Source organism: Strix aluco, chromosome 12 (assembly GCF_031877795.1).
Source record: "Strix aluco isolate bStrAlu1 chromosome 12, bStrAlu1.hap1, whole genome shotgun sequence".
NCBI classification, from domain to species: Eukaryota; Metazoa; Chordata; class Aves; order Strigiformes; family Strigidae; genus Strix; species Strix aluco.
The window spans coordinates 11,452,970-11,476,607 of NC_133942.1; the positions used below are offsets into that span (position 1 = coordinate 11,452,970).

At 61.1% G+C, this 23,638-nt stretch overlaps 1 protein-coding gene and 1 long non-coding RNA gene across 4 annotated transcripts in view; one reads left to right on the forward strand and one right to left on the reverse strand.

The window, feature by feature from the left end:
• Positions 1 to 1,616: 1,616 nt before the first annotated feature.
• LOC141928601 (uncharacterized) lies at positions 1,617 to 12,457 on the reverse strand. Its single transcript, XR_012624807.1, has 2 exons — positions 12,293 to 12,457; positions 1,617 to 2,499 (listed from the first exon to the last, which is right to left on the reverse strand). It is a non-coding gene; the product is annotated as an uncharacterized LOC141928601 (long non-coding RNA).
• RASGRF1 (Ras protein specific guanine nucleotide releasing factor 1) overlaps positions 12,092 to 23,638 on the forward strand; it is a 37,217-nt gene continuing 25,670 nt past the window's right edge. For all 3 annotated transcript variants that reach the window (XM_074837090.1, XM_074837091.1, XM_074837092.1), the window contains exons 1-2: positions 12,092 to 12,526; positions 23,449 to 23,555. In XM_074837090.1, coding sequence (XP_074693191.1) covers positions 12,251 to 12,526; positions 23,449 to 23,555 — 383 coding nt within the window. In that variant the 5' untranslated portion in view covers positions 12,092 to 12,250. The remainder of the gene's footprint in view (positions 12,527 to 23,448; positions 23,556 to 23,638) is intronic.

The window sequence follows — 23,638 nt, forward strand, 5'->3', positions numbered from 1 at the left end:
AGATGCATTGGGGGTTGTTCCTGTTGCAGGAAACAGGAGCAGTGAAAGGACCCAATACAGGGGGAAAGTGTGGCAAAACCTCCATCCCTGCTGCTGCGCCGCGGGAGCTGTGACCCTGGGGGTCCCCTCCCTCCCTCCGAGCCAGGCTGGGGTGAGGTTGGCATATTCCCGCCTTGGGAATCCAGTGGGTTCCTGAAAACACTCACATTACTCTTCCCAGCAAAGCAGTGAACACCCACCCCCCTGCTAGTGGGAGCTGCTGTGGCACGGCTGGGCTCAGGGACCCCTCCCTGGGTGCACCCCGGGGAGAGGAGGGACGGCCACAGCGTGTCTGGGCCCAGGGACCCGTCCCTGGGTGCACCCCGGGGAGAAGAAGAATGGACACAGCGTGTCGCTGATGCATTGCAGAGGCAGGTACTGCTGCTGGCAGTGTTCGCTGCCTTGGGTGAGTGCCAGTGCGGGTCAGCGGGGTGAATCTCACCCGGCCCTGGCTGCTCCCTTGCCCATGGGGCCACTGTCCTAGCCAGGGAGGGGACCTGGACATCAGTCTGGGGTGCCCAGGGACGTGGGCGCCTCTCACGGTGCCACCTGCAGCTGCTGTGCCGGGTGCTCCGCAGGGAGAAGAGACAGTGCCGCGGGCCTTGGATGAACAGGCAGCACCCTGGGGTCCGCTTCCCCTGGCCCGAGTGGCACTGGGCTTGACCTCACGACCGAGGGGGATCCCAGCTGGGCAGGGGGGTTGGGTCCCTATGGGGAAGCCAAATTGCCCCATCTCCACAGCACGAGGCAGCAGGACCTCCTGCAGCCTCCCAGCTTGCTGTGGATGTTGGGGGTGATGCTGCCTGGCCCTGGGACACCTTCCTGGCTGCCGTGAGCCTCCACCTCCAGAGCTGCAGCTCCTGCTGGAGTGGGAGCAACCCCTGTCCCCCAGGATTTCCCCCTGCCACTGGCTGCTGCAGAGAAGGGGAGCTGCTGCCTTCCCCAGGGCTGCACAGAAGCACCTGGCAGGGATCCGGCCCCAGCTGCTGGACCTCCTGGTCCCTGCGCCAGCATCCCAGGATGCTGCAGAAAAGCCCTGCCCTCATGCAGCGCTAATCAGACAGCGGCATAATTACCCGGGCACAGGGGGCCGGTGGGAGTGGGACATGGCGCCTGACAAACGGCAGGTGCCTGCAGACAACCGGCTGTGTTGGGCTGTTGGCGGGGCCCTGGCCACAGTGCGGTGTGGCGAGGGATGTGGGGGGACCGTGTCGTCGTTCCGGGCATCCCGCCGTGCCCTTGGCGCGGATAATCCCCCCTGCCCGCCTAAGCGGCTAATGCGGAGCTGATCGGTGGTGATCGGGGGGTGTTTGCCACCCAGTGAGTGGGGGACTGACTGGTTTAGCAAACGACACCCGTGTGCTGCCCACAGCCGCCTGCGTCATCTGGTGTATTTATAGCGTTGTCTGCTGCCAGGGCTCACTTCACCCACTCAAACCAAGTCCTGTGGCTCCTGCGTCTCCTCCAACCATTGCCTCTTAGATACAGGAGTGCTTCAGCACCTTCCAGATCTGCCAGTAGAGAGGCAGGGGGAAACAATTTCTCCATGACAATAAGTAATTAATTGCTTCCAGAGATTCGGTTATTAAATTTTTAATTAGAGATGGGCTAAAGCGAGCAACACCCTCCACCAGAAGCTCCCCCACAGCAGGGCTGCCCCGGGGAGCGCCGGCAGAGTGCTGGCCTTGCTTTCCCGGGCTAATCCCGGCAGCCCTGGGGATTATGCACCTGGGCACCAGCCCTGGGACGGATTGTCCAAGGTGACCTGGCCCAGCACCTTCCGCGCCGGGGCAGAGGTGCAGGCCGAGCTCAGAGAGACCCGGCTCAGCGGCTGCTGTCCTCAGAGCTTCTCCCTGGGACCCGGCTGCCAAAACCTCTTGTGGCATCAACAGTTTGTCTGTCCCAGGCTTGGAGGGGGCTGAAAAACCCTGGGCTTGATTTTTCTGGTGTTGGAACCAGAGCGCGCAAGAACTGCCCTCCAAATTGATTGGACTGGAGGTTCGATAGCAGCCTTGAAAATCCGCCTGTCCTGCTCAGGCTGCAAAATCGGGGCTCAGTTGGAGCCCAGCGCCGCTGTCCTGGCTGCTGCCCCTCCACCTGCACCCAGGGCTTCGGGCCCGGCTGCCAAGCGCAGGCTGCCAGCCCTGGCTCTCCCCCGGGGCACGTCCCAGGGAAGGATGCTCAGGCTCCTGCTCCTCATCCTGGTGCCCCGTGGGGAACAGGCAGCACCTCGGAGCAGCCCGAGCCCCCCAGGTCAGGACTGCTTGGGTGCAGGCAGCTCACAGGCAGAGCTTTGCCATTTTCTGTCCTCCCGGCTTGGAGCACGGAGCTCGGTTTTTGAAAGTGTCCAGGGGGATGTCAAAAATAGACTTTGCCAGATCTGCTTTTAGTATTGCTGAATAAAGGTCTGGTGCGCTCCTGAGAGACGGACGGAAGTATCAGAGCCCTCTTCAGCCTTTCCTGAAAGCAGCAAATCAGAAAAAAAGCCCTTTTATATAGAAATACCTTATTTTGGGGATGTGTGTGAGGCTGCGGGGACTGGAAGGATGCTCGTTGTCAGAGATGTGCCAGATCCCCTCCCCACCTGCAGCAGTTCCACCTTTTCTGCGTGCTGGTCAGGTCAGGCCCCGGGCTCCCTACACGCACCCTCACACGTGTGCGCGTACATGCAGGCACACGCACACACGGCGCTCTGGGGCTGCCCCGCCGCAGACATGGCCTGGCTCTTCGACTCAGCTCCTTTCCTGTTCCCACCAGTGTCACATTTAACACCCCATCAAGTCTTTAATTGTTTGTTTACTCGTTCTTCACTAGTAAGATGCAATATTAGTTTAATTAGAGAACAGAAAGTAGCATACTCCTCCCTTGGAGACGCAGGTTCGGGGAAGGGTTTAAAGCTGGGTTTATTCCCTGAGCTCCGGTCGCAGCCGGCCCTTCCCCTGTGGAAGGTGCTTGGCAGTGGGACCTGGGTGGGTCACCCAGCACCGGGCATGGGCAGGGGGTTTGTGCAAGTCAGGGCTCTGGGGAGCGCGGCTCCGCTTTGAATTTCAGCTTAGGGAAAGTCATTTTGTGTCCCTGTGGCAGCAGCTTGGAGTAGCACAAGCCCTTCCCTTTCACCCCAGTGTGGTGTTGACTCTGAAGCCTAATAAGGGAAAATGTGCAGAACTGTTCTGTCTGCAAATGCCACTATGCCATGTGCTCAGGGGGGTAAAGGGGCACCTTTAGCCTTGGTCTGCAGGATGGCAAGAGCTGCCAGGCGTGTGCCCGCGGGGAGATGGGGAATCCCACTGGAAACAGCCTCCCACGTGGCTGAGCACAGCGGCAGCCAAGCAGGCACGAAGGAGGGGCACAGGCACCTTGAAGGGGGACAAGCCCCTGGGGTTTTCAGGAGCATGAAATCACTTGACCATTATCTGCTCGTTTGTGAAGAGCTGTCTTTTCCTGCAGCAAGTGTCCAGGCATCTGGAACACTCCATCGTATCACTGACAAAATGGAGATACAAAAGTGTCATTTTAGTCCTTCTGCTCATGAAACGTACCCAGGAGTTACTAAAGCTTCACCGACTGCCACTGCCACCCACCCCTGGCTCCTGGGGCCAGAGGGGTCCGTGTCCCTCCTTCCTGGCCCCAAAATCACAGCCCGGGCTGCTCTCTGCCTGGCTACCCTGGGCTGGCACATGCCGGGGTGCTCCGCTGGGACATGGGGTGCTCCCCCGGGACGTGGGATTCTCCCCTGGGGATGTGGGACGCTTTCCTGGGGATGCGGGGTGCTCCCCCAGGGATATGGGGTGGTTTCCAGGGGATGTGGGGCTGGGGGTGCTGTGCCCGGGGCTGGGCACTCACGGCACAGCCCAGCTCCTGCTCTGGCCGTTCAGTGGCAGTCAGTCATGCCATGAGCATGGAAACTGCCAGTCAAACACAGAGTAATAAAGTCAGACACAGGGTGAGTGGGGATGTTTGTACCTGAAAATACTTTGTACCTGTAGGGACAGGAAATGCCTTTAAAAGGCTGCAGCTGTGATTTGCAGGGGAGGTTTCAGTGTTGTTCTGTCTATCATGTGGCAAATATAGTGTGTAACAGCAGGGACCCCTGGCCTGCGAAGTACAGGATCACTCAAATATATGAAATACATTTCAGCTGTAATACATTCAGAGAGGCTTGTAAAACACTCCAGTTTGTCTCAGAAATGCCTAAAAATAACATTCAGTTACCAAATCCCTGCTGCATGTGTGCTGAGCGAGCCTTCCCGCGGCAGCGCAGGCAGCCCAGCCTGGAGCTGCTCCCGACGCCCATGGTCCGCAGCAGCGGAGCTCCCGTCCCGCTTGCAGCTCCCCAGTGGGCTCAGGTGCCCGGTGATGGCACCGTCTGCATGTGCCGGCACCGCGTGGGCACCAGCCCTGGCCCACGCGGCGGCTGCGCGCTCCCCCGCGAGCTCTCCATGGAGACATTAATGCTTCGCGTTAGGCGATTGCATGCACCCAACGTGGGGCCCGGCCATGAGCGATGTGCATCCTCCTCCGACCCAAGAGCAGCGGCTCGGGGTGCCGTAGTGGGGTGCTGGGCACCTCTCCCCTCTGCTTGACCCCACCACGGGATGGAGACTTATTTTTGTCTGTGCCTGGGTGCTCTTGCTGGGCTGGGCGGACACCATGTCCTTGTCCCAGCGGAGCGAGGTGGCACGGGGCCGGGCGAGGCTGTCCGGGGTGCCCAGATCGGGGTGAGACCGCCCGGGGTGCCAGCCCTGTCCCTCCCGGGGCTGCGCAGCCTCCCCCGTGTCTTCCCCGCGCTGCTCTGGCTGCTGCGGGGCTGGTAGGGCCGCGGGGGTTTGGTGGCCTTGGAGCTGCTCCCTGCGAACGCCGGTCCCCGACAGGTAGAGTGTGGCTGTGCCTCATGCTGCTCCGTGCCCCTTCCAGGGGGGAAGGGCCCGAGCAAGCCATGACTTGATGAAAAGGGGAAGGCAACCCTTTTCCCCGCCGTACCTCAGGTGAAGAAGCCAGCACCCAAGCCTGGCCTGATGAGGAGCCAGGAGCTGTGCCAGCAGCCCTCTGCGGGCTCGGAGCGAGCGAGAGCTGCTGGCATAAATTACCACGTTGTCATCCCCGGTGCTGAGATTCCCAGAGAATAGCTTAGCGGTTCAAAGGGCTGCCGAAATCATTTTGCACAGCATAATAACGGTCCTTAAGCTTTCCGTTTAAAAAATGTCAACAAATACATGATTTCCGCAGCGTGGATGACTTGCTGGCACCCAGGGGTCAGGCGCAGCCAGCCCCTTCCTGACACCCAGCGCGGAGAGTTCAGTTCTAAGTGACAAATTAGCCTAATGAACTCACAGCATCTTCGTGCTGGTGAGGAGACCTGATTTATACACCCCTCTCCCCCCCCCAGCACTTCACGCAAATGTCACTCCTCCGTCTGCTCGGCGCCGGCAGCCGGACGCGGGGAAGTGAGATGCGAGAGGGGCGAAGGGACGCCCGTGCTGGTGGCACGGGCTGGTGAGGAGGACGCCGGCTGACCCCAGCGAGTGCTCCTCACCCTGCCCGGCCTGCAACAACGATTTTTATTTTAGCCACTAGATGGGAGAGCTCTTTGTGCAGCTCCTCCAGCCCTGCAGCACCTCTTGGAGCATCTTGAATTCCCTCCTCCAACGGGTTATTTCAGGGTCCTGGCTGCTGGAAGCCCTTCGCCCTCGGAGCCGTGGGCGCACAGAGCCCCTTTGCCGGGGTTCAAGACGACGATGCCACCCCAGGCATCAGCTGCCAGCGGGTCCTCGGCACCGGGAGCCATTGCTCGTATGGGCAGGAGGGGAGTTCATGGCACCGTGGGAGAAGCAGGAGCGTTTGCTGCCCGTCCCCTCCCTGGGAGGTGGCAGGAGAAGGGCTGGGGCAGGGCTCTGGCCCCCACCAGTCCCACAGGCATTCCAGCTTCTGCCTGAGCTCCAGCTCCCACCGCCGGCCAGACATGGGGTGCCTGGGGCACCTCATCCTTCCTGGAGCCCAGCACCTTCCCAGGGTGACAGCGTGGTGTCCCCAGGGCATGGGAGCCGCTGCTTTACTCTGCTGTGGGGGGGCTCCGGGCTGGGAGGATTTGGCCAGGGAGAGCCACAGCTTCACTGGCCCAGCTCGGGGAAGGAAACGCGAAAGCAGAACCTGGGAACAGGAGGAAGAGGTTGCAGCTGAAGGCTCTGGGATCACAAATCTCCTGAATCTATTGCCCTCACCTCCTCACTCCTCCAGGCAACTGGGACCAGTGGGGCTCAGTTTGGGGTCTCTGCTCCCCAGCACCGTGCCCTGGCCAGGGCTGTCTGCAGGCTGCTGGTTTGTGCCACCTCTCTGGCACCCTCCCTGCCCCTGTCCCTATCCGTCTCCTGCCTGGCACCCACAAAGAACTAAAAGATGCTCCCCCACCACCCCTGAGCTCATGCTCCAAGCAATCAACGATTTCCAAACCCCTCCTGGGCTCCTCCAGCCGTGGAGTCCCTGGGTGGCTCTTCCCAGTGACTCCAGTTCCAGTTCTGCAAACCCTTGGAGCGCTCACCAGTAGCGAGGGAAATTACCAGGGCTCGTCAGGATCGCCCTCCCGGCACGGGGCTGGTCAGCGTGGTGCCACGCAGCCCCGGTGTAACGGGCCCTTCACGGCCGCTGAGCACACACGGCACAGCAAAGGCTTGTAAACCAAACGGCCTGTGCCTGTGATTCACACACCCAGGAGCGAGGGGTTATTCCTCGCCGGAGCTCTGTTCCGGGCACTTACGGCTCTGCAGCCTCCCATGGACGTTATTTGCATTTTTACATAATATTATGAGTTGCCTTGCAAAAGAGGGAGGAGGTTGCTTCTAACTCCGTCGCGCTCGTGGAGAATCTGTCTCTGCAGGGCTTGTTTTCTGGTTTCACCAGCCATTGAATTAGCGACATTCAAAATAGATGAAGTGCCTGGTAGGTTTCCAGAACCATTTGCTTGTGAAACCAGTTACTACTGAGGGGTTTATAACGCGGTCGGAGAAGATGCTCTTCCCACGTAAAGCGCTCGGCAAATCCCTGTTCATCCTATTGTTTATTCCCGGGCCCGGCGCTCGTCACAGATGGCAGAGCAGCGCAGGGCAGCACCGGCAGTGCCCTGTCCCGGAGCCAGGCCACTGCCCAGGACGTGGCAATGCTGGGGGTCACCCAGCGACCGCGGGGCGAGGCAGGAGGGAAACGAGTGGGCAAGGAGGAGGAAACACATCGTCCCTCCGCGACGGCAGGCGATGGCCAGAGCCCGCTGGCAGTGCCCGGGAGCAGGCTCTTGTGCGGGATTGCAGAGGCACCGAGAGCAGAGAACCCACGTCGGCCCCAGGCTCCTCGGCAACCCCCTCCTGCTCAGGCAGCCCCTCAGCACCCGAGCTGTGCTCCGAGCATCTGGAGGAGAGGGAACCACGCTGACCCACAGCAGCGCAGCCAGTTCTTCCCCGGGGAGCATCCCCAGGACATGCCATGGAGCTGCCCGGGGCAGAAAGCAAAGCCTGGAGAGGCTGAGGCGTAGGTGGGGAGCGCAGCGCTGCTCCGGCTCGCGGCGGCAGGGGCTGCTGGCTGCAGATTTGCGCTTGCATTGTCCCCAGAAGCCAGATTTTATCTCTCCCCTGGAGACTCCTCTGTCAGGGAAGGTTAAATGTGTGATGGTAGCGATGGGAACCTGGTCTGCCGAAACCAAACGCTGGATGGGGCCAATTAGCAGAGAACTGTCTGTGCAATAAAGTGCTGAGTCCAGCTCTCCGGATGCTGGTGTGGCAGAGGGGGCATCGCTCACCGGGCTGGAGCACTGACATTTTGTGTGAGCATAACAGATACCTACTCGTGCTTTGAAAATCTCTTCCCTGTCCTGCCATTGCCCTGGCAACGCTCCTGAGAACGGAAAGGAGAGAGCACCGGGGCACTGCTGGGGAGTCGGATACGGATGAAGGGCACGCCTGAGAGGGTGCCTTCTGAGTCGGGGTGCTTTGTCCTGTCTGCAGATGATGCGGTACACCAGAGGCTCTGCCGGGTGCCTGGGGAGTAAATGTGAAGTTACTGTTCCTGCTCCTTCAAAATCTGATGCCAAGCAAAAACGGAAAAACTTTGCTTTTGTGCTACAGCCTGTGGGGGTTGTCTCCCTGCTGCCAGAGTCGAGCCCACGCGCCCGCAGAGCCGCCCCGAGCCCCACTCACCCCTGCTCAGCCTGGGCCTGCCATGGGGTGCCGGCACGGCGAGCAGGATCTGCAGGCACCCCTTGAGCGGTCCGCAGGGATGGCAAACCTGCACGCACCTGACTTGCTCAGCCAAGGATGGGACTTTCAAGCTTGCGGGTGTGATTTTGGAGCCAAGCCCATGGCCTTGACTTTGACTGCAGCTGGTGCTGATTCCTTTCGGCAAATTTGGGTGGAGCTTTGCTCTGTACACGTACTGCGAAGAGGAGCTCTCAGGGGAGGGGGGGGCGACATGAGCACCCACACCCAGCACTGAAAGCAAGCCTGTGCCCGGTTGTCAGCGGCCCGGGACGCTGCCGCGCCTTGGAAAACACATTTTAACGACGCAAACGTCAGCACCTGCCTGGCCGATGCCTCAGCCCCGGGTTGACATCTCCGAGCACGGACCGGATAAAAATGCCCGTTTCCCTCCCTGCTCCGAGCGAAGGAGTTTGTCGCCAGAAGTACAAGCTCCCATTTCTGGTCTCTGCGCTGCCAGGCTGGAGCTCCTCCAGCAGCGTCTCGCTGTGCCTCGCCGGCTGCCGGCAGCTTCCCGTGGGCGGCAGCCAAGCCCGGCCTTTACGGGAGAGGCCGAGTGGGAGCTGGGGGAGCCGCCGATAAATACCAGCGCCCACATAACCCAGCAGCGTGTGGGGAGCTGGGAAGGCTGTGGGATTTTATTTTTTTGGTTGTGCACACGCTCAGCGTCAGCATCCTCAGCCAGCGAGATGTGCTCGGCAGCCCCAGGGGCCAGCGAGCCTCTGAAATCCGGGGGGAAAGGGGACAGGGGTGCAACAGGGACCATCGCACGGGCTGGGTAACACCCCGGGGGGGCAGGGCTGTGCTGCCAGCGCTGCCTGTGGGGACCCCCCAGCCCCATGCTGCTCCGCCAGGGCCCGTGCCAGTGGGTCTGAGCCCCAGGGACTGGTTGGGAAGATGCCCTTGGCTCATGGGTGTCTCATGCTGGCGAGGGAGGAGAGGTCCCTGGTGAGTGGTGCACCCCGGGGCTCTTCCCAAGGGCATTTTGGCCTCCCCGGGCAGTTGCCGAGGGCCAGCCCCGTGGGGAGAGTTTGTGCGCAGACAGGGGGAGATGTCCGCACTGCTGAGCGAGGGTGTGAGCCGCCGGTGGCGAGCCGGGGCTGGGCGTCCAGTGGCAAAGGGTTTCTTCTGTCTGAACTTGACAGAGGGAGGAGACCGCGTGGCAACGGAGCGGGCGGGGGGGCTGCCGGCCTCGAGAAGAGCTGAGCTGATGCGGGAGGTGGAAGCACAGGCCGAGGGCCACGATTTCCATGGCTGATCATTGAGGCACAGAAATCAGAGGGTGCGTTTCACCAGGAGTCGGTGCACAGCACCAGTGTTTGTAACGGCGGCGGGATGAGCACATCCCAATGCTGCGGTGCCCAGCGAGCGGGTGATTTGGCGAAGACCCCCCCGTCCGGCACCCAGACCCATCCTGAGTCACCCACCGAGCCCCTCCTGAGCCACAGGGGCTACCACCCCTCCTCCTCCGCCTGCCTTAGCTCTACCCTGGTCCTCCTGGCCCCATCACAGTTCCTGGCAGCAGCGGGTCTCTGCTGGTGACCATCCCACTCCCGCAGCTCTCCGTGTGCCCCCCACAGCCCCCCACTGTCCTGCCCTCCCATTGCTCCCGAGCAGCATTCCCGGCCCCTCAGCTCTCCCTCCGGAGCGGGCCCTGCGCTCGGGGGTGTTGCTCTGATACCCAATCCTCTGCTCAGCGCGGGATGCCCGCAGGAACTGCTCCCATGTTTATTAAACGCTTAAACGAAGAGAGAAGAAACCACTGCAATTAAAATACTCGGAAACCCTGGGAAATCTTTACTCTGGACAAATTCCTGGCCCGACGGCAGCCGGCAGCGGTGAGTCTGGCCCTGGGGAGAAGCGACTTCACCTCCGCTCTCCCAGGGCAGAGGGGCCACACTGCAAACGCCTTAGAATCGATCGAAGCAAACGTCACATGCAAAAAATAAACCTCCCTTTGTTTTAGAAATCAAGGTTTCCGTGTTTGCTCAAGCCTTGCAAGCCCTCAGTTGTTTTTTCCATTACGCTCTGTATCACCTGAGGGGAGTCCGAGATAAACCAGCACAGTCGGGGGAACGGAGGCAGCCTGCGGCCGGCGGGAGGGGTGGGGGGGACACGGGGTGCTGAGGATGGTGGGTAGCCCCGCTTCCCACTCCCGGGGCCGCTCTGCCCCTCTCCGGCCGCGATCCGGCCCCCAGGCCGTGTCCCCTGGGGCAGCGGTGGGTGCGTGTCCCAGCGAGCGCCCAGGCCGAGTGGCTTCATCCTGGAAATGCCAGCACCCTTCCCAATTCCAGCCCGTTCCCGCTGGTTGCCGTGGCAACCTGTGACCTCACTGAATTCCTTGGAGATCTGACAGCATTTCCAGCGGAAACAAAGCTAATTAACACGGGTTTCCTGGTGCCCTGGCTGTGTGCAGGGCCTGGGTCAGGCGGCGGGCCAGTGTCCCGGGATGCGGGCAGGTGCCCCGGGATGCGGGCAGCAGGTTCACACGTCACCTCGCAGCCGCCTCAGGGCTTGCATGTTGCATGTGCCCATCACCGTGGCGTCTGACCGGCCCAGTGCTCCCAGTTTGCGGGGAGCCTCCAGGATATGGGGAGTACCAGGGCCCTCCCTGCCCTGCCCAGGCTCCAGCTGCCCAGTTTCCCAGTTTCGCCCCGCTGGGCACAGCACACGAGGCCAGGATGGAGGAGAGGGATTGAAGGGTGAGACAGACAGAAATAAATGGGGGAACTGGGTCCATCTTGTCTCCCATGTGTGACACCCAGGAGCGGCTCTGCAGTTACTGGGGTGCCCTAATGAGTGAGGACGAGTCGGGGGGTGCCGATGGAGGGACCACCTGGCTCAAGGGGCTGCAGCCCGCGGGATCGTGGTGCACAGGGACTGGGTGGGGATGTGCCGGCTGGCGTGGGACCCACCAAGGGGATGACCACACGTGGGGACATCCCACGGGTGGCAAAACACGCAGGGCCAGACACTGGGGGTGCCCAAGGTGGGAGTGGGTGCGCGGGGTGGCTGGAGTGGGTGCCCAGCCAAGCAGAGCCAGCGCAGGTTGGGGGTCCCGCCTGGCCTGGGGGTCCGGCTCAGTGTGGGGCTCATGGTGAGCCAGGGCTTGTGCCAGCCCTGGGCTGACCGGACCAGGGGTCCCCGCTTGGCCCGGGGGTGCCGAGTGTCCCAGGGTCCTTCCTGGCCTGAGGGTCCCTCTTGGGCTGGGGCCCCACTTCACCCACGGCTCCCATCTGGTCTGAGGGTCCCTCTCAGGCTGGGGGCTCTGGCTGTGCCCAGGGGTCCCTCTTGGCCTGGGGGTCCCCATGTGCCTGGGGGTCCCCTGTGGTCAGGGGTCCCCCTCAGCCTGGGTGTCCCTCTCGTCCTGGGTTTCCCCTGTGCCCGGGGGTCCTTCTCTGCTGGGGGGGTCTCCCTCAGCCCGGGACTCTGGCCGTGCCCAGGGGGTCCCGCGTGGAGCAGTGGCCGCACCGGCGGGCGGGGCGTTCCGCGCCGGCATCCCGCGGCCCGGCGGTGGGGGGGTGCGGGGGTGTGCGGGGCGGCCCCGGGGAGCGCGGCGCGGCCCCCCCCGCAGCCGGCGGCGGGGCAGGGCTCAGCCCCGCGGCGGAGCGGCTCGGCCCGGCTCCGCTCGGCCCGGCCCGGCGCTGACGGGCTCCCGGTGCCGCCGGCGGCTCCGGCATCACATGACTCGCCCGTCTGCGGGAGACGCGGCTCCGGGACGCGGCGCTTCCCCCGGCAGAGCCGCCGCCGCCGCCGCCGCGGGGGGCGAGCGCTGGGGCGGGCGGGACGGGGCGGCGGGAGAAGTCGGGGCGGGGGGGGGGGGGGCACGGCTCGGCCCCGGCATGAGCCGCCGCCGGTTCTCCGGGGGCAACGGGCGCCGCTGATGCGGGCGCGGGGGCTGCGGCTGCTCGCCAGGGACCCGCCCGCCGGTCGACCGGCGGGGACCATGTGAGGAGCTGGCGGTGCCCACCAAGATGCAGAAGGGGATGCGGCTCAATGACGGGCACGTCACCTACCTGGGGCTGCTGGCGAAGAAGGACGGCGCCAGGAAGGGCTACCTGAGCAAGCGGAGCTCCGACAACACAAAATGGCACACCAAGTGGTTCGCGCTGCTGCAGAACATGCTCTTCTACTTCGAGACCGACTCCAGCTCCCGGCCCTCGGGGCTCTACCTGCTCGAGGGCTGCGTCTGCGACCGGGCGCCCTCCCCCAAGCCCTCCCTCTCGGCCAAGGACTCCCTGGAGAAGCAGGTGGGCGCCACGGGGGGCTCCGCGCTCCCCCCCCCCCCCCCGCTCCGCGCTCCGGCCGCTGTCGGAGGGGGGGGGATGGATGATGCCCCGGGGGTCCCGGCCCCGTTTCCCGGGGCTCCGGCCGCCGCAGCGGAGCGGACCTGCCCGGCGCCCGGGACCTGCCCCACGCGTGACCGGAGCGCGGGGCGGGGGGTGGTGAGGCTGGTCTGTGCCGCGGGATGGGGAGGGGGGGGGGTGATGCTCCCTGGGGTTGCAATCCGTCCCCCCCGCCGCGCTGCCAGCGCCCCCCGGGGCAGCGGGTGAGTTCATTATGGGGGTGTCGGGCTCAGCCCCCCCCACCCCCCCGCGGCTAATTAGCCGCCGGTAATTAGTGGCGGGGCCGCGGCGCGGGGCGCCCCCCGGCGGCCGCGGGCCGCGCTTTGCGCTGCGGAGCCCCACGCGTGTCCGCGGCGGGGCGTGGGGGGGGGGGCGCGCTCCCCCCGTGGGGTTGCTCCGTCCACGCTGTGTCCCGCCCGTTCGGCTTCGAGACGTCCCAGCGCGACGCAGCCCCCCCCCGTGTGTGTGTGCACCCCCCCGCGGCGTGGGCAGCGTGGGCGACGGGTGTCCGGGGCTCAGTGCGGGGGGGTGGGGGTGTGTGTGTGCAGGGCCTTGTTTTCACGCGGATTTCACCCCCTTCCCGCTCACCACACACGCGGCTGGAAATGCCACGCGTCCCCTCCCCGTGTGGGGGGGACAAGCGGGACCGGGGGCCCCCTCACGCCACGCGCAGGGCTGGCACTTGGCTGCAGCCAGATGCTAATGTCTGCGGGTGGAACGGCACCGAAACGGCGAAGCCGCTGCGAGGCCCTGGGAGAATCTGGGGGTGCCCACCCCCCCCCAACCCCGGGCAATGCCGGGGGTCCCAGCCGCATCGGGGGCAGCCCCCCACGGGGGGGGCTTCTCTCCCTGGCCCCCAGCGGTGGGTGGGCGACTCTGGCAACCTCCAGCTTGTCTGTCTGGTGTTTGCTGGCGCTCGGGGTGCGCCTGAGCCGCTGTGCAGGGGGGGTTGGTTTGGGGGGGGGGAAGGCCTGCCTTCCAGCCTGGGGGTGCAAATCCATTCCACAACCCCCTCCAGCCCCATGGCCGTGGAGGAGGGGAGCCCGCTGCAGGGGAATGGGGCCCACGGCCGCGCGCCCATTGGGTGCCGGTGTTGCAGAGGGCACCGGGGAGCCCCTGGCGGGGGGGAGTTGGGGGTGTTTTTCCCATCGCTGGGTGCTTGCAGGAGGCACCTGCATTTTGGGTCTAGCTCTGCAGCTCTTGCATAATTTCTGCCTAAACAGGCGCCCCCGGGCAAGCGCTGCAGGACAGGCCCCCGGGCCCCCACCTGAGGCAAGGGGCAGCCTGAAGGAAATAAGCTCCTTAATTGCCTCTGGCTAATCATGGCACGCTCAGCACCCACAAGAGCGAGGGGGTGCAGCACCAGGGCTTCGTCGCACGTCTCCTCGCTCCCGGCCGGGATCACGGGAATATTTCCCTGTTCAGATCAAAATACTGGGTTTTTTTGCAATGCCTGTGCCCCCGCGCAGCCCCCAGCGTGCTGCCTGCCCGGCAGCAGCAGCAGGGAGGGGGGTGGTCTGGGGGGGGGTCGCACTGCTGTCCTGCCTTGTCGGCTGTGTCCCTTTAGGTGCCAGGGTAAAAGATGTTGTGGCACGTTCCTGTTCGGCTTCAGCTGAGCTCGCTAGCCAGGTTTAAATTGAGCTTTGCTCGCCAGGTTCTGACTCCTCGTGTTTGCGCAGGAGGGATTTTCCACCAGGGAAGCATTAAGGGAAGGATGTCACGGCCCCTTTCCAGTGCAAAATGCACCTGGAAGATTTATCCTGGTTGTAAATGAGGGGCTGCTGTCACGGCGCAGTGAGATCCTGCCACACCGAATATTTACCAGGCCGCTGATCTGCACCGATTTACCAAGGTTTAGCGTCCGGCTCATAATTTTGTATAATTCATTAGGACAAATTTAAATGAAAGTGCTCCAGCACTTGAATGCCCACTGCTTTGCACACTAATTAATGGCACAGCAGATGAGATAAGCAGCAGAATATTTATGGTGCAGATCTGCAGCATGGGCTGTGCGGGAGGGCGAAAGCGAGCAGACGGCACGGAGCTGGCAGGTCTCGGGGAGGAAGGTGTCCGAGTTCTGCAAACCAAATAAAACGTTTTCTTCCAGCTCACCTGGTACCGTGTTCAGCATTGCCAGCTCCTCCTTTGAAAGGAAGGCACTGAGGAAATTTCTAGCATTGCCCGTGATCACCATTAATTGTTTTCTGAGGGTATTTACCTATCCAGGCAGCTGCCACCGGAGCTATGAGGACAGTGTTCCCTGCAGCAGAGGAGTTTCAGGTTTAGATTCCTTCTTTCAAATTCTCCACAAAGGAGAAATTTTAAAAGGTCGCTCTTTCAAAACCCCCTCTTTTTTAAAGTTCACATATTTAGCTTTGGCAGGGGAATTTTTTTGCTGGGATTGCCATGTACTTCTAGCACACAGTGCACACGAGAATACAGGAGCAAAGTTATCTGAAAAACTGAAACGCCAAAGAGGGCATTTGGGCGCCTCTGGAAACTTTCTTTTCTGTTTTTGTTACGCTTTTCTGCAAATGAAATTTTCTTGAAACCAGTTCAATTTGGGAGGTGTTTTATGGTTGGCTGAGCTTCAGGCTGTGTCCCGGAGGAAGGGTCTGGGGGGGTTGGTGTTCAGGCTGCTCGGGGCGGTGGTGCCGGTGGGGCTGGGGCGAGGTGTGGGGGTGTGTGTGAACCCTCTGTTTTATTCTGCCGTAGTGTCTGGGCCATGCAGCCCCATGAGGGAGAGGACGCTGGGACGTGCCTTCCCGTTGTCACGTCTCCTGCCCGTTGGTGGCAGAGGCCATGAGAGACCTCCTGGGTCCATGCTGCGTTGCCGGGGCGGGGGGTGCCCTGGGTGGGGCTGCACGTGGTGGGGCACAGCCGAGGTGAGATCCTGGCGGAGGGACTGAGCAGGCGCAGGGGTCCGGGGCTGTCCCCGAGCTCCAGGCCCTGTGCTCGGGACCGGGAGGGCCCCGACGCGGGGTGAGGGTCTCCGTTGCCCGGGAGTCGGGCAGCAGGAATCTGCGGATCCAGCCTTGGGTCGGATTTTCAGACCCTACCCTGGTGCCGGGAGTTACCCGTAACCGGCAGCCCGCTGTGCCTCGGACCAGAGCCAACGTGATGCTGAGTCAGGTGGTAGCGCTGAGCAAAACCCTTTGCCTGAAACTCAGCGGCTCTCCGGAGCTCCGAGTCTTTTTTCCCCACAAAGCCAGGGCTGCTCTTGAGAACACGCAGCCTATAGCTGGAGATTTTCTTCCCCGTCGCTGAAGCATTTGTCGGGGATGGGTGTTACATTTATTGTCCATGCTACCAGGGGGCAGGGGGGGCTTGAGGAAGCGTTTTGCAAAGCTAAGGGGCCGGTGGGTGGGTGGGTGCACGTGGCTGTGGTCTCTGGTGGGATGGGAGAAGGCTTGTGGAAATGGCTCCCCCCGGCACGTTGGGGAAGAGGTTTGTCTTCCACCTGCCTGGAGTGTGTCCAGCACCGGCCCTACGCGTTTCCCCGCACAGCTGAGCACGAGAGAGCCACGTCTCTTCCCAGCAGCACAAGGAGTAGCGGGCGCTGAGCAGAGACGAAGTGCGGTCACCGAGGGCACCCTGTCTGGTGGCACCCATCCCTCGGGCACTGGAGGAGCTGGAGGGGGGCAGAGCCGGTGGGTGCTTGGGTGCCTCAGGGCCGTCGGGTGCCTGCAGCAGCCCCAGCCAGCCTGGCCGCTCCGGCTCTCAGAGCTGTCCCTGGCAGCAGGATTGCTCAGGTAGCTCTCCGAGGGTGCAGCAGCACAGGCCGCGGGGTCCGGCCATCCCTGTCCCTGCGATCTGGGCGTCCCTGTCCCTGCGCGGGGAGGGGGCTTGCCCGGTACCCTCAGGAAGGGCCGCTGTGGGTGAGCCAGTGGCCCTCTCGCTCTGCGGGTGGGACTGGACCCGCGCCCGCTGCCAGTCCCTCTGAGAAAGAGGGTGGTGATGGCCCTTGTGCAGTAGCCAGGCAGCTGCCCAGGCCTTCTCCTCCAGCATTAGGCCCAAATGCCTTTGCTGGGTGATGCTGTCCCCTGGTGGCGTTGACCCCCTGGTTCCTCCCCCTCCCCGGGACCCCCTGGCTCTTTCCAGCAGCAACCAGGGGACTGGCAGGCAGCTGGGGTGAGCGGGGTGCCCATGGACACCCCGAGTAGGGCTGTCCGCAGCCTGGGCACCCTCCGCTCCGCTCCGGGGGTGCGGGGCGATGGGGTGAGGATGCTCCTGTGCCCGGCACAAAGGCAGTGAAGCAAAATCAGGGGGTTGGTACAACTGTGCTGCCTGGAGACGCACGGGACCCCTGCGTTAGCCACACATCCAGCTGTGGCTGAGCCTGCGCGAAACACGCGCCACGCTGGGGGGTAACACGCTTCTCGTCTTCTAGAAAAGTCTGTTTTTCCTTCGGGGTGTCGGTGTGAGCGTGCTGCTGCCTGGTTGCCGTCTTTCTGATTATTCACATGATGCTTATTCAAAGGCCAGGATAATGTGGTGTGATCTGTGTGACTGATGGTGGTGAAGCGATTACAGCTGAGTCTGAGCGCAGGACACCTTCCCTCTGCGGGAGCTGGCTTTGTCATAGGATGAAAAACTATTCCCCAGATTTGTCATAGAAATCCAAATAAGGCAATTCTGGGCCAACATGGCCTTCTTACAGATGTTCTGTGAACAAAGGAGCTAAAGTCATGGAATGAACTGTTCCCCAGCAGCACACGTGATGCGAGCCGGGGGGATGCACGGCCCCCAAGGCCAGGGACGGCGTCCAGGTACGCCAGGGCATTGTCTGCTTGGCAGTAAATACTGTTCCGAGCCCCAGCGCTAGTGTTAAACACCTTCCCCAGGTTTTCCAGATCTTCAGTTCAGTTCAGTCTCAGGTACTTGAGCTCCAGCTTCCCAAGGGCGCAGCTGGGTCCTGAGCAGCTCCCTTGGGGGCGGGGGGAGTCCCCTTGGAGAAGCTCTCACTTGTTGGACGGTGGAGAAAAAGTGAGTTTGTGCATCAAAACTCGGAGCTGAAGTAGTAAAATAGCTGTGGAATATTTTGGTTGCCAAAGACTAGGAGTCAGTAGATGTTGGTTTCTGATAAAGCAAAAAGACCAAGAGCATTTTCACCTCTAAACCAAAAAATCTGCATTTAATCTGTATTTAAAAGTTTAAAAGGACATTTTTCAATATGATTTTTTCTTTTTAAATGTATGGACCACTTCTGATTAAGAGATCTCTTGGCTTAAGACGTTTGTCTCTTCCTGTCAGCTTCGTTCGCTTTGATTTGCTCACTTGGGTCTTTGCCACGGCAGCCAGCTTGTTGGATTGTCCTGTCGGATTTTTATAAACTTTAAATTATAACTTTTTTTCCTAGACTCATGCACTTTTAGCCAGGCTTTCTGCAGTGAGCTGAACACGGCAGTAACTCAGCCTTCATACCAGCAGCACAGAAACCTAAACTTACTTACATGCAATCTGATTTTTTGAACATAAATCACAATTTGTGAACCTAAACCTGAACCAGTCATAAATTTGGAGATTATTGTACTGATTTTTGCGTTTTGAATGTGGTGCCAGTCCATCCCCTTTTTTCACACATTGTCACCCAACGGGTTCATGAAACCTGTTAAAAAAGCAGGAGGAGAGAGGAAAGAACCTTCCCTCAGCCCAGTCCCACCAGCTCAGCAGCCTCGGATACACTTTCTCAGCTGCACATACACATTTTGCAGATTTATTGCAAATACGAAGGCGCAGAATCATTCTTGCAGTGGCGATATTTGTATGTGAAGTCTGGCCAAGGTATGAATGTCTGATACAGCCAGGGTTAGGACTTTGGTGTAACGCTGGTTTCTTTATTAATTCCTGTATGGTACGATGCCAAGGCTGCATTTCCAAGCCGTGACTGGGGGGGCTGCTCACGGTGCTGGTACCAGTGATGTCTGCATGCCAGAGAGGGGAAAAATGGATTATTTTTAATTTTTTTTTCCAAATGTTTCTGCCCAAGCCTTAGGGTGGGATTGGCACAGGGTGAAGCCCCCCGCTGCAGAGGGTCCCCCGCCTGCGGTTTGCCCCACTCGTGGCTTCGAAGCCCACCCGACATGGCTGATGCTCGGCGCTAGTGCCTGTGTTTGAGCATCCTTATGGTCCGTCCTGAAGCAGAGGAGAGAAATTGTAGCCTCTGGGATTTTTTTCTTATTGTCAGCAAGCAAATGAGCTGCCTGACCACCCATCTCCTCCTCCTGAGTCCCAGGTCCTGTCCTCCCAGAGGAGAGTATGTAGGTCAGGGCAGTTAAAAGCTGCTCTTGCTGGCTCTGGATTTTTAGACTCATCCACCCAGAGCAGAAGAATCCTCCTCCCTTGCCCTTTATGTCAGCTGCAATAACCATCAGCTTTGTGAACGGGTGGCCGCGTACCTACCTGCCACGGGCGGGCAGGGGGCAGGTGGGTCCCCGGTGCGGCGAGGAGCATCCCCAGGCGGAGGATGTCTACCGTGGGGCGGGAAGGCCCCTGGGACAACACCTCAGACCCACTTCGTGCAGGGAAGGGTGAGGGTCACCACTTCTGTGCAGGTGATGTTGCTGAGGGTGTTTCTGTCTTGGTCCCCCCACTCTCACACCGATGCCTTCAGCAGAGCTGGGCACCCTCGGTCTGCAGGAAGAGTGCCCGGCCGGGGCAGCCACCATGTCCAGAGCGCTCTGATGAATTGTTCACAGAGTCACAGAATCATCTAGGCTGGAAAAGACCTTGAAGATCATCTAGTCCAACCATTAACCTAACACAGACTGTTCAGGCTGAAAAACGCCCTGCTCCAAGTCTTAAAAAAATTCTGGAATACATTCATTTTCTAGTTTGGAAATAATGCGTCATTTTAAAGCTTATTTGAATTTATTTATTGTTTTACTAGAAGGCAAGAAACAAAGTAAAACCCTCCAAGAGCTCAGCTGAACCATCAGCAGCGGGTTACTTAGGGCAGGCCCGGTGCTGCTCAGCCCTTCTCTGCCTGTACGCCGACAAACTGGAAAATGTTTGTCCTGTCCCCGGCACCGCGGTGTTGGTGCCTGCCCAGGGGTCCTTTCGCTCCCTCTGGACCCGGGGAGCCAGCAGCCAGGGTCTGCGCGGGCAGAGTGGGACGGCACAGGCCGGGCGTTGGGGAACCAAAGCCTCGGTGTGAGCACGGGGGTCCGGGCAGCTCTCACTAGGGAGCAGCGGGGGCACGGGGGGTGCTGCTGCAGCTGCCGCCGTGCTGTGAGCCCAGCGGGGAGCCTGGCTCCCTGCGAAAGTGCAACCCCACGGGAGCTTGCTGGCTGCCCTTAAACATCCCTGCAGAAACCTTGTCATGGCCATGGGGTTCATGTCCAAGCGAGACCCCAGCATGGGAACCCCCAAAGCACCACGGCAAACGCGCTCTCTCTGATCTCATCGGCTCCGATCGAGGACGTGGTGGATGGAGGCGCCTGAATGTCCCAGCCCCGGCAGGTGTGAACGGGCGTGGGCAAAGCGCGTCTTGGGGCGCACAGGGACACGCGTCCAGGGGTCTGCGGGGACCCACGTCTGGGGGTGCACGTGCAGGGTTTGTTTCCACAGTGTTGGGCACAGCAGGAGGGCAGAGCCGTCGCTGCGCTGACCGTGCCAGCCCAGGGACATCCGACACGCGGGAGGACGTTTCTGGGGAGATAGTCCCTGCACATTAATCACTCGGGTAGTCTCCTTCATTATTAATTCAAAGTTGTCTGTTGAGATTCTGGAAGCAGAAATAGCTCCTGAGCAGAGTTTTGCTGTTGTACTCTCCTCAGTAAAAATAGCCAAGCAGGTGCTGGGGATCTTTTGCAGAAAAACGATGGAGCAGATTTTGGGGAGCGGGCTCAGGGGGTCCAGGGCTGTGGTGGGGGCCAGGCCAGGTCCCACCCATGTGGGCCACCCTGGAGCACACGCCGCCAGGGGACCCCAGGAGCACCCACTGGAAATGGTCTTGCGAGCTGCTGGCAAAAGACAGTGTTTGCTTCTGCTGAAAAACACCTGCAGCCACCTCGCTGCGGGCCTTGGCAGCCCGGGGGCTGCGGGACCCCGTCGCCTTCCGCCGGCTGCCGGGAACGCACCGCGTCTTCCCTCGTGAAAAGCTGGAGCGGGCTGACGAGCCCTTAAGGTGGGAGAAAGGAGAGATCCTGGGGGTCTCTGGCATTGCAGTCTGCATCTCATCCAGCCTGGGGGGGGTCTGCGTGTCGGGGGCTTCGGTACCTGCCCCCCATGGTGTCCGGCACCCCCTGCCTTTCCTGGCAGCAGGCAGGGCCCGGAAAGGCTGGGCAACGGTCACGGGGCTGCGGCTGGCCCTGGGTGGGTTTTTTGTTTCACTTTGTGACCTGCAGTGTGCCCACATCATTATTTCAGGTGGAATTGCTGTGTCCTGGGGTTTCCTGAAGTAAAACCCCCGCAGCAGTGGGGCCGGGGAGGGGGGTCCCAGGCATCCCGCAGCACTGGGGACTGCGTGTCCTGTGCACCATGGAAATGGGGGAGGCTGGAAAATGCCCCGTAACGAGGAATTACTTCAGGAATTGCCTCTTCTTGGTTTGCCAGGAAGCAGAGTGAGGGGTGGTTTGAGTGAGGGGTGTCGGTGCTCCGTGGCTGGGAGTTAATGAGGTTGTCAGATGAGCGAAACAACCAAATGAGCACAAAACAGGTGCGAGAAGAAGCAAACTGAAGCTGCGGGTGGTTCGTGCTCTGTGCTGGGCAGGGGGGGTGGTCCAGCAGCACAAACTGCCCCGGGGAAGCTGATGTGGGGCCGATGCTGCCCGGTGCTGGTGAGTCTGTGGGTCTGTCCCACTGCCCGGCTGGGGCCACGCTGCCACCCAGCCTCAGCCTCCAGCATGGGGAGCACCCCTGGAATCGCTCCCGGGCTGTCGCATTTGATGTGTCGCTGTGATAACAGAGAAGGATCATAATTTAGGCAGAGATAAAAGGTGGTGGGAGTTTTATTATTCAAATATAAAATAACTTCCTCCTTTCAAGCGTGCTGCTTCCTGGGTATTGTATGGGGATAAATCAGAGTGACACAGGGAGCCGTGGCGCACGTGCTCCTGGGAACTGGCTTTTAATTGCACATGGAGCAGCCGTCGGGACCGAACCGTCCTGACACAGCCATGGGAAGCCTTCGGCCCCGCACCGTCCCGCTCCGCCGCAGACAGCATCAAAACTGCCATTTGCAAAACCTTCAGGAGTTTCTGGGTTTAAATAAGATGAGCCAGAAGCTGTCTGATGAAACTTTTGACACTGGTGTGTCGGGAGGTGCCTCGGTGAACGCCTGCGCTGCGGCGTCGGGGCGGTTTGTCCCCATGGCACTGGCAGTTCGTGGGGGCACCAGGGCTGAGAAAGGACTTTCCCACTTTCCCACTTTCCCCCGGCCAGGACACCCGGGGTGGGGAGCGAGTGCTTGGCCGTGCCCTGGCACAGCCGGTGGTACTGCCGAGTCGGTGTTGGAGGGGGTGGATTTCCAGACTTGCCAAGCTGAGGAGCTCTTTTTAATGCTCTTCGCAAGGGAAGGGATGTAAGAGAGATGGGCACAGAGCAGAGAGGTGGAACTACCTGCACAGTTTAAAATTTCTGGTGAATTTTCTGTCATCAGAGGTGTCTCATTGCCCATAAAAGCCTTTGGGGGTGGGAGGGAGAAGAAAAGGGGTGAGAGAAGGGCTGTGGAGCTGCTGCAGCTCCAGACGTGTCCCGCAGACGGAGCCCGGCCACCCGGAGCTCTTGCCAGCCTGGCTGTGGCAGGTCAGGGAGGGGGTGGGAGGTGGACGGTGGCGTGTTTTACCATGGAGAAGGCTCCGTGAGGAGAAAACTTGTCCGCGGGATCAGTAATAAAAACATACTGCACTGAAAGGATCCTGGACAGAAGCAGAGACGCATCTTCACAGGGTCATAGGAACAAGCAGTTGCCCCCGAGGGTGAAAGGGCCGTTTCTGAGGGAGGGCTCTGGTGTGACCTGCTGAGCGGTACCCCCAGTTCAGCACAGGGCTGCTGATGGTGCTGGGCTGCCCGGCTGTACTGGGCGAGGGCCAGCTCTGCCCCAGCATAGCACCCCATAACGCCCCAGCCCTGCCTGCAGCGCAGTGGTTTTTTGTTAATCCAGATCCCTCGCTAAACCTAACAGAGGAGCAGATAATGTCAGGATGAGCTTTTTCTCGTGGGTTTCATTTTAGCCCAGTTATTCTGGGCAGTACCCGGCACTGCAGCGTGGTACCTGTTTCCTAGGAGACTGCAGGCAAGCACAGGAGCAGCACAAACCCCAGCCGCCGCGGGCTGCCGCCGCGCACAATTAGCACAAATACTGTAAATGTCAAGGGAGGCTAAATATAGTCGTCCTGCGCCGAGTCCTCTTACACCGTCGCCCATTAGAGCCTCCCGGCTGGAGCGGAGCGAGCACGTGGGAGCGGGGCTGTGCCCAGCGCCAGGCCCCGGGCAGCCGCGGGGCTTCATTCTGGTGCCGAGGGTGCTCGCTGCCCGCGCAGGCAGGGATGCAGGCAGCCTGGTGCCAGCTCTGGGGTTGTCCCCGTGGCCATCACCGCGGGCTCAGGCCTGCAGCCTCCCGGTCCTTGGCAGTTTTCGGTTTATTTGCGGTGCGGTGTTTGCCCGGCAGGATTTCCCCTCGCAGCATTTCTCAGCCCCGGCCTCGCCCTGGAGCGGCTGCGCTTGAGGAGCAGCTTTTCCCCGAGTGCCGAGGGCAGTGCATCCCGGCCGTGCTCCTGGTGTTCCAAAATGTCTTTTTTTTTTTAAATTAAGCGATCATAAAGTGCTTTTCTAACAGCCCTGTGTGAGCGAGTAGTAACCTCAGCCCCTGTTTGCTCCCGCAGCATTACTTCACTGTTAACTTCAATCACGAGAACCAGAAGACCCTGGAGCTGAGGACTGAGGATGCCAAGGACTGCGACGAGTGGGTGGCAGCCATAGCTCACGCCAGGTATCGCCCTCCACCAGCACAGACCTGCGGACGGGAGTGTCGGAGGCAAAGCCGTGCCCAAGGACAGCTGCGGGCAGGGCTGC